Source organism: Tuber melanosporum (genome assembly GCF_000151645.1).
Source record: "Tuber melanosporum whole genome shotgun sequence assembly, scaffold_1, strain Mel28".
In the NCBI taxonomy this organism is placed as follows: Eukaryota; Fungi; Ascomycota; class Pezizomycetes; order Pezizales; family Tuberaceae; genus Tuber; species Tuber melanosporum.
Genome location: NW_003298755.1, coordinates 435,433 through 450,960, shown reverse-complemented (window position 1 = coordinate 450,960; position 15,528 = coordinate 435,433). Strand labels below are relative to the sequence as shown.

General features: G+C 45.2%; 4 protein-coding genes; 1 reads left to right on the top strand and 3 right to left on the bottom strand.

Moving 5' to 3' along the window:
• Positions 1-8,446: 8,446 nt before the first annotated feature.
• Positions 8,447-9,307, bottom strand: GSTUM_00003868001 (uncharacterized protein; the record flags this gene model as incomplete). XM_002835069.2 has 3 exons in its annotated part: positions 8,447-8,715; positions 8,771-8,854; positions 8,936-9,307. The coding sequence occupies 3 exons, from the start codon at positions 9,305-9,307 to the stop codon at positions 8,542-8,544; spliced, it is 630 nt and encodes a 209-aa protein (XP_002835115.1). The 3' UTR covers positions 8,447-8,541.
• A 188-nt stretch (positions 9,308-9,495) lies between these two features.
• On the top strand, positions 9,496-10,770 carry GSTUM_00003867001 (uncharacterized protein; the record flags this gene model as incomplete). XM_002835068.2 has 2 exons in its annotated part: positions 9,496-9,642; positions 9,701-10,770. Exon 2 carries the CDS (start codon positions 9,787-9,789, stop codon positions 10,768-10,770), a length of 984 nt encoding a protein of 327 aa, XP_002835114.1. The 5' UTR covers positions 9,496-9,642; positions 9,701-9,786.
• Positions 10,771-11,064: 294 nt separating this feature from the next.
• GSTUM_00003866001 (uncharacterized protein) lies at positions 11,065-11,960 on the bottom strand. XM_002835067.2 has 3 exons: positions 11,832-11,960; positions 11,675-11,770; positions 11,065-11,593 (listed from the first exon to the last, which is right to left on the bottom strand). The coding sequence occupies exons 1-3, from the start codon at positions 11,931-11,933 to the stop codon at positions 11,252-11,254; spliced, it is 540 nt and encodes a 179-aa protein (XP_002835113.1). The 5' UTR covers positions 11,934-11,960; the 3' UTR covers positions 11,065-11,251.
• A 180-nt stretch (positions 11,961-12,140) lies between these two features.
• Positions 12,141-13,464, bottom strand: GSTUM_00003865001 (uncharacterized protein). XM_002835066.2 is given in 7 exon segments: positions 12,141-12,424; positions 12,483-12,547; positions 12,608-12,628; positions 12,645-12,673; positions 12,797-12,834; positions 12,886-12,988; positions 13,034-13,464. The coding sequence occupies 7 exon segments, from the start codon at positions 13,057-13,059 to the stop codon at positions 12,293-12,295; spliced, it is 414 nt and encodes a 137-aa protein (XP_002835112.1). The 5' UTR covers positions 13,060-13,464; the 3' UTR covers positions 12,141-12,292.
• Positions 13,465-15,528: the final 2,064 nt, after the last annotated feature.

The window sequence follows — 15,528 nt, the reverse complement described above, 5'->3', positions numbered from 1 at the left end:
TTCGTAATAGTGCCAACTGTTTCCCGCGACGTATGATGTTATCCACACATGGCAAAGAACTGTCCTACGAAGAAAGGAAAAGGAAAGGCTATAAAAAAGGAGGCGTCGGCCAACAATATTGAAAGCGATTACGCTCCATCCAGTGAATATGAAGAGATCCACATTGGATACATCGATGTGGAATGCAACAGTGTTCGACCTCCGGCTACATTCAAGGCACACACCACTCTAGAAGGCACTATCCTGATCAATGGCAAAAAAGGCTCGAGTCCTATTCGACACTGGTGCAATTGGAAGAGATATGATCAGTAATGCCTTTGTCTCTGTCCATGGACTCCCTACCCGAGACCTTAACCAACCCATACCAGTCAATATGGCAGTAAATGGATCACGATCCACAAGCCATAAAGCCTGTAGTGCGACCATTCGACTTGGTTCTGCAGTCCTACCCCCCCAGGAAATGCTGGTTGGAAATTTAGCCAAATACAATGCCCTAATAGGCATGCCCTTCCTGAATCATCACAAAGCTATAATCAGGTGTGGGGAATCAACTATCGATTTCCCAGATCAGAAGGTCAGAGTCTCATGCAAGCCAACAAGCGGAGAATACCGAGCTGCAGTCTGTGAAACAACTGCCCTACGACTATTGGATGAGTATTCTGATGTTTTCCCTGACCAAATACCTGAAGAACTACCACCTATGAGAGAAGTGAATCACCACATCCGCCTCCGAGACCCTTCCAATCTCAAGAACCAACCCACCTACTCTATTCCTGACGCATACAAAAGCCCACTTTGTGATTGGATCAACCAACAACAAAGAAGAGGAGTCATCTACTGGGCAGAAGCCCCAGGTGCCGCTCCTATGTTTATTCAACCCAAAGCAGATGGCAAAAGAATCCGCCCCTTGGTTGATCTCAAACTACGGAATGAAAATACGGTTATGGACAGCTCCGCTATCCCAAACCAAACCCAGATCCTAAATGCAGTTGGACGGGCTAGATTCCGAAGTAAGATTGACCTAAGCGATGCCTACTTCCAAACAAGGTTAGACCCAGAAAGCGAACGATACAACAGTTTCAAAACACCCTTCGGAAGTTTCATTAGCCGAGTTATGTTACAAGGTGATATGAATGCGCCCGCCACCTTTATGCGAATTATGGAAAACCTCCTAAGCGAATACCTCCACCATTTCGTTTGGGTCTACATTGATGATATTCTCATCTTCTCGAACACCATAACAGAACACGCCTACCATATAGGTTTGGTTTGTACCAAACTTAGGGAAGCTAAATTTTATGCTAGCAGAAACAAATCAATCCTATTTGCTGATAAACTCGATATCCTAGGACATGTTATAAATGATGAAGGAATACACGCACCCCCAGGAAAAATAGCCTGTTTAACGGAATGGTCAACACCCCAGAATCAAAAAGAACTCATGCGATTCCTAGGACTAGTCAACTATATTTCCCAGTTCCTCCCACACCACGCCACTGTGACAGCGCCGCTCACAGACCTTACCGGCAACGCAGAATTTGCCTGGACCCACACTCATGACCAAGCCTTTACCAACATCAAGGATTTGATTAAAAACGCCAACGTTATTCAACCTATCGACTATAGTAAACCAGAACCGATATGGTTGATTACTGATGCATAGGATGTTGGAGTTGGAGCATGGGTTGGGCAAGGGGCCTCCCATGAAACGGCAAGGCCGGCGGCATTACACAGCAGAAAGTTCACCAACTCACAGATGAACTATGGAACAACAGACAAGGAAGCCCTTGCTGTGATTGATGCTCTCGCCGCTTTCAATCACATCCTGATGGGCAATACCTTCACTATTGTTACCGATCACCAACCGCTCACTAATCTTAAAACAGAAAAGATACCGGGAAGAAGAAGAACAAGATGGATAGGCGAGATCAGCAAATACGATGCAAAAATCATCAATACCCCTGGAAGAACGAACTATTTAGCTGATGCTCTCTCCCGCCTATATGAGAATCCAGACCTCGCAAACCCTCCCCTTGTTCACGACCATACAAGACAAAGCGAGGACAGCCCTGACGACACCTCCTATGAACAAGAACCGTCAATGGCTACCGCTAGCTCTGCCGCTCCCTCCAATCCTTTCTCTTACACCATGTACTGTGCTGCCGGAACAGAACGAGGAAAGGACATTGATGAAGAATGGAAAGACAATTGCACGCTCCGCAGCACACCTCCTCACGAACCTGAACAAAGCAGAACCCACTGGTCCCACTGTTATCACGACACCTGCCCTTTTCATCAAACTGAGATCAAGTTCAGCAACAGATACCAGCGACCATACTATATGCCTGCTGATGATTCCAAAGACACCAGCTTCGATACCGCAGAAGGAGAAGAAGAAAGGATCGATGGAAATGAGCCAACCCAACACCCTCATGTCCTTAATCCTGCTCCAACGCGATACCAAGGCCTTGAAGAACTCGAACAAGCAGCAGCCTATGTAAATGCAATGTCGTATTTACAACCCCCACAGTCAGCCCCGCCATCCTCTCCCCCCATGAGCGATTCACAACCACTATATGGTGGACCCTTACGAGTATACAACAATGAAACCATTGTCTCGGTCATACCCCCTACTATTCCCGAGCATCAGCGTCAACTCTACGAAACCTTTGAGGAACAGGAAACCCCTATCGAAACCAACAAAGAGGATCCCTAATCGAGGATGAACGAGATGTTAGATCAACCACAGAAGAATTAACCTCCTCTTTCCGAAGCCAAATGATAGCAGGATACCACCATGACCCGATTTACTTCAAAGCCATGGATGCCTCCAGGCATGGAGACATCGCCCCCTACAACATATCCAATGGAATGGTCTTTACCAGCACCCGTTATGGAGAACATTGCCTATACGTACCAAAAGGCCATATGTTCAACGGAATGACGATTAGGGAATATGTCATATCCGAGATTCACAACAAAGGACACCATAGTGCAGATCGCAACCTCCAATATGCCTCAGAATATGTCTACTGGCCTGAAATGCGAAAGGACTTCCGCGATTTTGTCAGGCAATGCGAACCCTGCCAGGCAAATAAGGAGCGAACACAACTTCCTGAAGGGAAAGCTCAGACCCTCCAACTACCATGTGAAATATTTGAATCCTATGCCATCGATTTCGCAGGACCTTTCAACAAGTCTGCCGGATATGACACCATATTGGTAGCTGTGGATCGATTCTCTGGATACACCTGGTTAATACCAATGAAGGTTACCGACTCCTCCAAAGACACCTGGAATAACCTACAATGACACTTATTCACCCCCCACGGGTTCCCCTTATCTATTGTCAGTGATGCTGATCCCCGCTTTACCGCCAGATTCTGGAAGCAAACCTTAACCTCTCTCGGAATAAACCACATTATGGCTGCCCCTGGACACCATGAGACTAATGGCCAGGCAGAACGAAAAATCCGCGAAGTTAAGACTGGAATTAGGAACATGATCAATGAACGACCAACCAACGGGGAACCAGCCCTATTTGAACTAGCCGCATATATCAATGCCGGATTTTCAGATACCCTGGGAATGTCACCATATAAGGCAGTCTTTGGCCGCCAATACCCTCTCCTACCTACAACTCTATTCAAGAACTCCTCAGTCCCTGCCTCCGATGACCATCTAAACCGCCACCAAGCAATTCGGAACGATGCCTTCCAAGCTGTTAAGGCTGCCCGATTCCGAAGCACCACTACTGCCCAGAAACGACGACGCAAACATGTTCCCATCTCACCAGGAGACATGCTTATGGTACATGGTAACATGTTTATTACCAATGTCGGACGCAGCAAGAAACTACAACCCCGATGGCGAGGACCCTTCAAAGTCATATCCTTTGACGAGCATACAGAGAATTACACTGTCCAGATGGATGGACGCATGTACCGCCACAATACTGCAGTCTTCCACGCCTCAGCTGTCAAACGATTCCATCCCAATGACGACTCCAAGTTTCCTGGAAGGACCCACTCTCAGCCTGCACCTATCATCATCGAAAAGAAGGATGAATGGGAAGTTGAAGAAATCAGAGACCATCGCCTTTGGCATGGAAATGATCAATTCCTAGTCAAATGGAAAGGATATCCGACGAGCGAAAACAGTTGGGAACCACTGGAAGGACTTGAACACGCTATGGATATGGTGAACGGATGGTGGAAAGACAACATGCCAAATGAATCCCTCCCCCCAACAATCAATTATATCACCATGTGCTGGACACCTACAATGCCAGAAACTGAGCGATGGCACGCAGAACTCGAAACTAGAGATGGATTTTGGGCACCACACTTTGAGTCAGAGTTCGAAAGTAGCGATGAGGAGAATCAAGCTATGGAGCCGGCTCTCGACAATTTTATCTAGTCACCAATCACCATCCGAATACCATAACGATGTCCAACTATGTGGAGCTCAATGTGAGGTAGCGACAACAGGTTGTTGGACTGTTGTTGAACCGCGATGCTATCCAACTTGAAGACTACTTCGAAATCCTCGGGATTGACTACTGTCCTGATTGTGATCATGCTTGGATTGACGTACAGCACGAATCTGGTATTCGTGACTACTGTGATTTAGATTTCTTCGAGTCTAAGTGTTTCCTTAAAGTTTCCTCTTGTCCTTGGTGTGATACCTATGATGAAGAATTTTTGGCGGAAACTGAAGCCATGAGTTTCTCGGAATCCGCCTTTGATAATTATTACGTTTTGTTTGTTTAAACAGTTGTTTTGTTTTGGGGAATGTAACCGGTACGGGTACTTGGTTATTGGTTTTGTTTTATGTTTTGTTTTTAGTATCGCTTTGATACTTGGTTTGTTTTAAGTATCGTTTGATACTTGGTTTTGTTTTATGTTTTGTTTTAAGTATCGCTTTGATACTTGGTTTGTTTTAAGTATCGTTTGATACTTGGTTTAGTTTTATGTTTTGTTTTAAGTATCGCTTTGATACTTGGTTTGTTTTAAGTATCGTTTGATACTTGGTTTTGTTTTATGTTTTGTTTTATGTATCGTTTTGATACTTGGTTTGTTTTACCAAAGAGTATCAATTGATACCCTTGATTAGTTTCGTTCATGCTAGACATGAACAGATTTGTGTATTTAAAGACCGCCTGTTTCTACGATAGAAAAGGCAGACTTCGACAGACAGTATTTCAATATACTTGGTTGAACGGTTACTTCTTTGTTCCCCAGTACACCCTCGAAGCCTCCTTTAGTTCCCAGCTCTCGCCTCCTCTCTGGAAGAGCAGGCCACCTGACAACTATCGTATCTTTACCGATAACGTGATTAGCACCTTGCGAACACGTTACATTATTAGTCTTTATCCCTAGACAATTAACTTTCTCAGCAGTACTCAAAATGCCCCTACTTACCCCATTGTCCACTAAGCTATTCCAGAAAGTTACCTGTCACTCCCTCATTCATGCTTGCTGCGCTCACACTAGCTAACATACTAGGTGCTAAGATTGACGTACTAGCAGTAGATGATATAGTATACTAGCCACTTAAGAGGGTGCAGATAAACAAACTGTGATAGATCGTTCACTACCTGTGTTGCTGTGTTTGGGATGCTTAAATGCCAGGAGGGGAGGGGGGGGATAGAAAGCAGGAAGGCAGAGAGGTGGTAGGATGTTTTTTGATCTCATTGTAGGCTACTAAAAAGAAGTAGCAGAAGACCGGTAGAGGGAGTAGTAGGCAGAGTAAATAGTATGTGAAAGGTGTACATGGTAGTAGGAAGCATGGAGTTGTAGTGGTTAGAGGTTACAATGGTTTAACAGATATGCAGCATCAGTGCCAAGTGATGTGAGCTGGCTCAAGGACCCCTATTCGAGCTGGCTCGACTCTCTTTGTGACTTGAATGAGGTTCAAGCTGGCTCGTAAACAATACTACTTGGGAGGGACTGACTAGGGGGAGAGAAGTACCATCATGCACCAGTCAGGCTCACCTCACATTGGGCGCATTCTAATTAAGGGTTTTTAGCCTCACCTAGGGTGTTAAGGTTAAGCTACTGAGTGCTGTAAAGCTTCCTGACAGACTAGCTGGCTGATAGCCACCTGTATATATAGTGGATTGCAACCACCTAGTTGGACTTATTTGGATCTTGTGTGCTGGGTTCTGTGGGGTTTGTTTAGTCTTCTTTGGTTTGGTTGCAGGTATTGCAGGAGGTGGCAGGGTACTATGTATGAGAGATAGGCCCCGCTGACCACTTTGGTCTGTCACCACCTCTATGTTTTTTCTTCATTTCATGTATTTTTTTGGGTTACAGGCCATAGATACAGGTTCTCCGTACTAGTAGGCTCTGCCATAGTAACTGGCAAAGTGGATTCATAGAGTTGACAGCCTGGCATGCGGGTGCCAGAGGTGAACGTGTTGGTTGCTGCCTCCCTACTATTATACTACCTGTGGGGTTAAATTGTTATTGGTTTTCCTTTGTAGTAAATAAGGGCTGCAGGACAGTATATAGACTAGGTGGTAGTAATTTTTAGTTTGTTTTTTTAGTGCAGGGGACTTGCCTTTATTGGACACCCCTTCAGCTTTTAGGCTTTGTCCTGAGTCTCACCTGTCACCCGTACACCTTAGTATTCCAGTATTTGCCCATAGTACTCCTTGGTCGAGAATGATATGGGCTTACTACAGGGGTTGCTGTTGGTTCCATACCAGAGAGACTTTGAGCATAGGAGTGAGGAGGGCTTTCTTTACCATTGATGGTCTTATATTTAGTATTCATGTTCGATCATGGCGCAGGCATGTTTAAAGTATGGGACTAGAAGATTAGTTAGTTCATAATTAGTGGCAGTTTTAGTTTATACTAACACTGTACCAGCATAGACTTGTTGTATGCCAGAGTCAGTAGTACAAGTATACTAGCCACCCCTCTACCCCATTGTAGAGTGTATTATTATCATTAAATCTATGCATTTTAGGTGTAGCATGTGGTTGTAATGGAAAATTCTACAGTGGTACATGTGATCATGGAATATCTGATTATCAGATTATCCCACCAGATTCAACAGATCATGCAGATCTGAATAACTGCTCAGTACATATATGACTAGTATCCACTCAATCTATACTTGAGCGTATTGTGAATATTGAAAGTCTGAGAAAACAGTTATGGATTGTCACTCAAGCAAAATCCTGTTGTGATGGAAAGCACTACAGGAGTCCCAGTAAGCACAGCAAATCTGATCATCAGATCAGTCACTCAAATGGATCTGATTGCGCACATCTGATTAGACTGATCGGTACATACATGAAATAAAATTAGAATGAATATTCTAAGTAATTTCCTTACTTAGTACTTATACAAATAAAACATCTTTATGATCTCTATCCTTTATATTTGTCACAAGCCTAGTGGTGACATCTCTATACAATACAATGATAGGCATTACCCAAGTGAGTGTTAGTAATATAGGCCAAATGGTCTAAGAAATATCAAAGAGACGAAGACAATATATATATATATCAAGAAAAGGAATAGTTGCCTATTACTATATATTAACAAGAACTTAGGAACGTTATACTTTGCTTTGGTTTTGCAGAGGTATTATATCTATCTTGACAAAAAAAATACCTAGGCTTGATGTAAAAAAACCATAGGTTTATAATATTATGCAAATTTTTTGTAAAAATATAATACAACTTGTCTTGAGTTTTGGTATCTAGCTTAACAATAATATACTCACACTTGGTGTATTCAAGTTTTATGGGTTTTATGGGTGTATCTAACTTGGTGAAAATATTCTTTAATAAATAATATTATAGCAGCTTTGTATCAATATTCAAAAATACAATACAGCTTGGCTTGATTATTGGTATCTAGCTTAACAATAAGATGCCCAGGCTTGGTGTAAAAATAATAATACATGTTTTATGAGTTTTTCAGAGGTGCCTAACTTGGTGAAAATATATAAATAATATTATAGCAACTTTGTGTAAAGATACAAAAATACAATACAGCTTGGCTTGGTTTTTGATATCTAGCTTAACAATAATATGCCCAGGCTTGTTATATTCAAGTTTTATGTATTTTACGGGGAGTGACTAACTTGGTGAAAAATATGCTTTCTTTTTTTCAGATTATGTTAGCTTTGTGAAAAAGATTACTCATTATTGGAGTTAGTGGGATCTTGCGGGTGTCTGAGTCTGAAGCATCATAGGGTATGTCAGCTTCAGGTATTTTAAGTTGGCTTGGTGTGTGAAAAGCTGCCCTTTGTAGGGTTTGCGAGGTTCTTCTACTTGGTGAAAAGATGTCTCCTGAGGGGATACAGAATGTCTGGTCGGTCACAGATCCAAACCTGGCCCCAAGAGTCTGTTTACAGCTTCAAGATGCTGCTTTGGGACTATCCAGAGCATCATCTAAGATCATTACGAGTAATCTGGTACCCATAGCCTACACAAAATAAAGAGGTCAATTCCCAAACTCCAGAACCTGTATCCCAAATCTATGATTATATGATACACATCTTAGCAGAACAGCCAATAATCTACTTCTTCCTCATAACAAACCCAAAATACTCAAACATGCCCCCCTCCTCCTGTATACTCTCAATCTCGAAACTCGGCCACACATCCTCCCGTCCAATAATGGGCTTGACAAAGTGCGGCTGTCGATAGGTAATATATAGAAACAATCCCCCACCCTTCAACACCCTAGCAACCTATCCCAGCCCCAATCAGCCCCAGTTACATTCCTAGGCGGACAAGGGGACCAACCTCGTCAACATAAGCCTTCGTATTCCTCCTGACCTCCTCCGGCGGATCCCATAACGATCCTGAAAGCATTGCGTCAAGCGTACCCTACCCCCCTTCATCAGCCATCACCCCACACCCTCTCTCCTCCTCCAGAACAATATCTGAGTAGACTAAATCAAAACAAACCTTATCAATCGCAACATCAACCGCCCCATCCCCCACCCCGCGCATCTCCCTAACATCCATGACCTCCCACCGCAACCCCTCGAACCCCTCATACTTAGCCTTCATATCCCGGATCACAACCTCCGAAAAGTCAAGACCTGTCTGGTCTTCATAACCGCGCCTGTGTAAATCCTCCGGTAAAAGTGAGTTACCGCAGCCGAGATGCAGGATCGATGGGTTGGAGGTTGGAGGCGGAAGGTGCTTTGTTAGGAAGGGGTGAATGGATGTGGGGTTTTTGAACCAGTCAAAGGGAGTGGAGTCAGTTGCGTAGCGGGTGTTCCAGTATTCTGGAGTGGCGAGGGCTTCAAGTGGTGGGGAGGCCCGGCGGGGCATTTTCAGCTGGCCAGTGGTTGGGGGTGGAGGTAGATATGGAAGTGAGTGTTTTGTGGGGTGGTGGGGCTCCGTGACACTCCTTGATAGTGTATGCAACACCTAACCCTACCCCACATTGATACAGCTATGATACGATTCAGTGTTCGTGGGGGGAAACCGATATCGATGTTTGTTGCTGCCCCAGCACAGCAGAACAAACATCCCTAATCAAACAGCAAGAATGTCCATCATCCGCATTTCCCTGGGCCAGTTCATGTCCACGACGCGGGCCTCCCTCTTACAATCACTAAAGGCTCCAAAACCCCTGCACATAGTTATTGGCAATGAATCCGTTGGTTCAACTCCCTCCCCCTCCTCTCCTTTTCCCAATCCACTCATACTAACATCTCCCAGACATTGACTCCTTTGCCTCCTCCCTCCTTTACGCCTACTACACCCCAACCCCAACAGCACCCTTTCTCTCGATGCCCCGGGCGGACATGGCCCTCAGACCGGAGATCCATCATCTCCTAACCCTTCTAAAAATCTCTCCAGAAGACCTCCTCTTCACGGACGACCCGCCCCTCTCCACCCTACCCAAAAGCACCCGGATAGCCTTAGTAGACCACAACAGGCTCGAACCCGCCCTCCGCGTATTCTTCCAAGATGCCAATGTCCGTGCAATAATCGACCACCATGAAGATGAGGGCCGTAGCCCCAACGCGAAACCTAGGATTATAGAAAAGAGCGGGAGCTGTGCCTCACTAGTCACGAACTATTTCAAAGATGTCTTCCCCACAAATGGGGTTGTTAGGGGAGAGTTAGCAAGGTTGGGAATAGCAGCTGCGCTAATCGACACCACGAACCTAACGAACAAAGTCACGGAGCACGACCTCTCCGCTGTGGAGTTCCTGGAAAGCGTGATAAAGGGCATGCCGGTCGAACCCGGTGGAGAGAAGTGGGATCGTCAGAAATTCTTTGACGGCATCTGGGATGCCAAGAATGATATTGATCAAATGCCGTTACGGGATCTCCTAAGGAAGGATTGGAAAGAGTGGACCGAAGACAATGGAAAAAAGCTTGGCATTGCGTGTATCGTCAGAGACCTGGAGTGGCTACAAAGTCGTCCAAACCAGGACTCCTTCCTCCAGGGTGTCAAGTCCTGGGCCCATGAGCGGGGATTGGACCTTGTTTCTGTCATGACGACGATTGGTCAGGGGGACGAGTTCAAGAGGGAGCTTATGGTCTGGGCTCTTAAAGACTCCATTAAGGGGACTGTCCCCGCATTCGAAGAGAAGGCTCAAAAGGCAGACTTGCAGTTGCAGAGTTGGAGAGATGGAGGGTTGGATTTGAAAGATGGGGGCAGGAAAGCGTGGAGGCAGTTTAACCTTGTAGCGAGTAGGAAGCAGGTTTCACCGCTCCTGAGAGAGAGCTTGAGGGAGGTGGTGGTGGAGATGGAGGGAGGGAGGGAGTCGAAAGTTTAGATTACTGGATTCCCGGGGTGTTTTTTTTTTTTTAATTAGATACCTGGATCGTTGGTTGGCCCTTGTGGTTAAGGGGGTATTTTGTGCTATATAATCCTTTCCTTTTTGCATGATCAAGGAGCACTTTCCGAAGCTACCGTATGTTGAACTACTTTGGGAAATATATCTCTAGTATCATAATAATATTCATAAGTAGATGACATCACAAACAGTCACTCGGATATCAAGGCTGAGGTAATTTTACCCACGACCCCCATCGAGCACATAAGGCCGCACTCGGAGAAAACCCAAGCATATTCATGACCAATCTATTATCATACCCCACCCATATCATACAAATTACCCCGTTCTAACCTTCCTCAGCTGCGCACAACTTTATATACACCGAAATTAAAAACCTCGCCCGAACAAGCAAACAAGTACCAACCTCAATCAAAGAAACAAAAAAAAAACTGAGATGAGAATACACAATCTCCCCAACCTAATCCATGTGCCTCAAATAATAATCAATAGCAGCGCTAAACGCCGCAAACCCCGCACACCCAACCGCCGCCGCCTGCGGCCCCGCCTTGGCCGCGAGAACGCCGCCGGTAACGCACCCGGCCGACATGCCATTGTACATATCATTCTTGGCGCGGAATCCCTCGATGCAGCATTCCGTGCCGGCGAATATACTGCCGACGAGGGCGAAGTTCTTCCCGGTGGAGTAGGAGCGTTGACCCATGTCCTTGAAGCCGCGCCTCAGTTGTTCCTTCAGCGGGAGGTTTTGGAGGCTCGCGGATGGGGCGCCGGGGAGGCCGGTCATGGGGGTGTCGTAGGACATCTGTTTATCGGTTTCTTACGTGTTAGATGAGTTGGTGGGGAAGGGTTGGGGTGGATTGAATTGGGTGGGGGGGGGGTATACGCTGGCCATGAAGAGGCCGAATAAAGCGCCCAGGCCGAATCCCATCCCTCCTGAGATTACGGTTTTTACGGGACAGGACTCCATGCCTGCTTGGATCTGTTTATCGTTGGAGTTAGTGACGAGGTCATTTGGATAGGTTGGATGGGGAGATGCTGACGGTTTTGGCCATTTGCATTTGCTGCTGTTCTGGCGTGAGGGGCTCATTGCTGCTGGTGCCCCCGAGGCCTCTGCCTCCGAGTGGAAATCCTCCGAAACTCATGGGGCGAATTGTAGATGTATGTGATGTGAAGGTCCGGAGGATAGAGGAACCCCAATTTTTTTTTTTTGTGGAAAAGGTTCTGCCAAGCTTGTGTTATCTCATCACGTGATTTTTGATAGTCATAATTCTCCAAGAAATGCGAAGAAACTATTATTGGCCCAACACACACTACGCTTCACACAACATAGGTCGATGAACATTACGTTCTTTGATAGAAATACTTCTTTTATTTTATTTTTATTTCAGGGATTCCATTCTCCTGATTCTCCATCTAGCATGCCCCGTATCTTAAACTAACGAAGAAGCAAAACTATCTAGAGCCAGTATTCAAACACCTGACTTATGAGAGGGAACAATATCTATTTCTCGTAGATCCAAGAGTGCTGTGACTGCTTGTAGGTCACAAGATCTTCCTTGGAAAACCACAAGTCGATCTCCTTCTGGGCATTCTCAACCGAGTCAGATCCGTGGCAGACGTTACGTCCGACATCCTGTATAAAAGGTTAGCACCTAGCTCAGTGAAAGGAGGAAACTGTGAAGCATTCTTACAATAGCGTAGTCACCACGGATGGTACCGGGGGCAGATGCCAAAGGGTTGGTGGCGCCGAGGAGAACTGAGGAAAGGCACTTATTAGACAGTTGCTCTATAAAAGAATCACACGTGCGTTGCTTACCGCGTCCAGTCTTAACAGCGTCTCTTCCTTCCCAAACCATGGCGCAGATAGGTCCAGAGAGCATGTCTATATTCAATATTAAACCAAAAATTTAAGGTTGCTCCACAGTACAGATAAACGCACAATTGATCAAGCTAAGGACAGTTAGTATGTCTCAATTAAGGTTCGTTTGCTCTATATTGTTTATACTCACCCAGGGAAGAATGGCTTGTCAGAAAGGTCCGCGTCTGGATAGATGTCAGCCCAGGCTTATCACAATTGGCTGAAAGTAAACGCACAGTGCTGCTCGAGGTGCTCCTTGCTGGGGGTGACGAGCTTGATGGCAGCAAGTTTGTATCCCCTCTGCTCAAAACGAGAGACGATGGGACCAACAAGCCCACGCTGGACGCCTACGAAAACGGAGATTGTTAGTCAGTGGGTTCAGACATACAAAGTGGATGAAAACACACCATCAGGCTTGATGCTTTGGCCGGGCACAGGGGTCAGTAAAAGTCTCTCAAAAAAGTGCCATAGTCCGGTAGCTCACGCAATGAAACTAGATTCGGGATAAGAAAGTCAACTAAAGATACTTAGGAGATGGGATTTTTGAATGGAAAGACTCACGTTTGCTCAGAAGTCATTGTTACGAATTAATGGGGAAAAATTAAGTTCGTGAAAACGTGAGGATGAGGTTCGCAGCAATGGGTGAAAGAGGGGAATGGATCTAAATAGTGGTCCTTAGGGAGGGGGCTTGGAACCCGTGGGCGGACACTGTGTGTCAACCAACCCCTCTTTCCCTTTTCAGCAAATTTGGTGCATTTCACACCAGGGGTAATTTTCCTAGAATGTCAAATTGGAGAAAAATTGCCGTGGGATGCTTTCTCGGTGTGTCCCGGGTAAGTAAGGTACGAAGACAAGCTTATTGCACCCGCCAGTAACTATTTTCTCTTTGGCCCTGTACTCGAGTACTCGTAGGTCAGTTGAAGTTGTGGGTATGCCAAGAATTACCTCGGAAGTACGATACAGAACGAGTACAACAAATATGATACCAAAAAGAGAAAGTCGATGACCATTTCGACCACCAGGGCCCGTTTACCAAGAATCCAGCTGAGAAAGTAAATTAACCATACCAGCCCGCGTAAATACTATCATAGTATCATACCAGTAACGATAAGATATGAGAGAAGGCGTATCCGTTTTGGAGGGCTTCAAGTAAAATTGTGACCCAAGGTGGGCAAAGCCAATCCCCTACGCGACCAATAGACTACGTTAACCAAGAACGGTAGAACTCACAATCGTTAACTCGATATTTGTGGGGGTTACCATTGTCGGTCAAGAGCAATAGACGAGGAACCGAAGAGAAATAAAGATTTATGGGAACTGGGAGGTGTGAGAAGGCAGATGCACATTCTCTGTGACCGTGACCGCTGTACTTTTATCAACGAGAGGTATCTATCCATACTCGAGTACAGTACAGTGATCTGAGTCCCAATTTTCTATACATACTTAACACACTCCCGCCACATTATTGAAGCAATACCTTCAACAGTTACAAAGATAATCGTGCTCCATGTCGCGTATGATACAATACTCAATCATAGTAGAATCTCAAATAATTGAGCCATGGGCTAAGCATGCCAGCAGTTCAATAAAACCAAAATGTGCACCAGATTTCGTATCTTCTTCACACCCCAAAATTGGCCCTATTTCAAAACTTGATCAAAATAAAAAAATAACTCATCAGAAAACAAGTACTCAGACCCCGCGGTAGCCCCTTAATATCTCGTGGGAACTTGATAAAGATAATATTTTCGCAGTTATCATACCATAGATATTGATGCCGTAAAAATCTCGAATAATTGGAACGTGTGCTAATTATTGTAGGGTAGTCCAAAATTCGCTTCTCTAGACAGGGGGCAAATAAACACGAGAAAACACAGCCCCCTCACTCCTTCCTAGACAAAAAAAAAAAAGAAATTATTGACCTTACTGAAAGAGGAAAGCCCAACGACATAGCATACGGTCCAATTATTCGGGTTTTTAAAGATGCCCCAACGCTCGTCACGGGGCCAGTATGATACTTGTATACGGAATACAAATGTGAGCCTGATGAAGATAATGATAATATTTACAATCCGCTAAAACAATGGGGCAAGCAAGCAAAAAAGTTAGAGCGTGTATACAACAAGTCATCGGAGGAGTTGCAGGTATAAAAATTACCATTAAATTCTTTGTGACACTGAGCTGGTATTCATGAATGGTCATCGATCGGTTGCACCTTGTCAAGGGAGCATGTTTTCCGTCTCCTCGTACTAGTACGGCGCATACTCGTAGTCTAGTCTTACCGCTACGAGTACTCGTATCGTACTCGCAGTATCTTCTCCGGAAAAGGGGCGAGAGGCACAGAACTACTGTACTGTAGCCGGGTGGCTCGGCTACTCTGCGGGACGAAAAAAAAAAAGAGAGAGACCTTACCATAAGAGGCAACTCGGACCACATGGCATGAATACTAATATGAATATCTTAAAAAAGATACGGTATTCGATTTGTGCGCAGTATTTGTCTTTGAGAATTTTCCTACCGTATACCCCGCTTGAAATAATTACGCGCATCCTTGATATCTACTTACTGTAGATGAGAGGTCTCCCAGACAAGGTGGCTTTGAGGGGGGGTAGTTGAGGCAAGAGAGGCATTTAAGTGAATTTTGTTATGATATTGAAAGAAAAACCGGGCACTGCAGCGACGCAGGGCACCCTGGACCCTTGTCCTTATCAAGGGGGGGGGGGGGTATTTTGAGGGTATTCAGTTATTTCGACGACTTATTGTGGCTTTTCCGAAAGTTACGAAAAGGGGCACACAGATCCCCGCGTGTTTCTTTTTTCCCCCTCTCTCCCTCTATCAGAGCTTGATCGCACAATGACATCCACTAGGGATCGCGCCGA

Excerpts from the sequence above, each read along its gene's own strand:
- GSTUM_00003865001 (XM_002835066.2), bottom strand. The coding sequence starts at position 13,059 with ATGGTGTGTTTTCATCCACTTTGTAT. Across the intron at positions 12,989-13,033 it reads TGTTTTCATCCACTTTGTAT|CGTGGGCTTGTTGGTCCCAT; the intron begins GTCTGAACCCAC and ends GTAGGCGTCCAG. Across the intron at positions 12,835-12,885 it reads GGAGCACCTCGAGCAGCACT|ACGCGGACCTTTCTGACAAG; the intron begins GTGCGTTTACTT and ends ACATCTATCCAG.
- GSTUM_00003866001 (XM_002835067.2), bottom strand. The coding sequence starts at position 11,933 with ATGAGTTTCGGAGGATTTCCACTCGGAGGCAGAGGCCTCGGGGGCACC. Across the intron at positions 11,771-11,831 it reads AAATGCAAATGGCCAAAACC|ATCCAAGCAGGCATGGAGTC; the intron begins GTCAGCATCTCC and ends AACGATAAACAG. Across the intron at positions 11,594-11,674 it reads TCGGCCTCTTCATGGCCAGC|ATGTCCTACGACACCCCCAT; the intron begins GTATACCCCCCC and ends ACCGATAAACAG.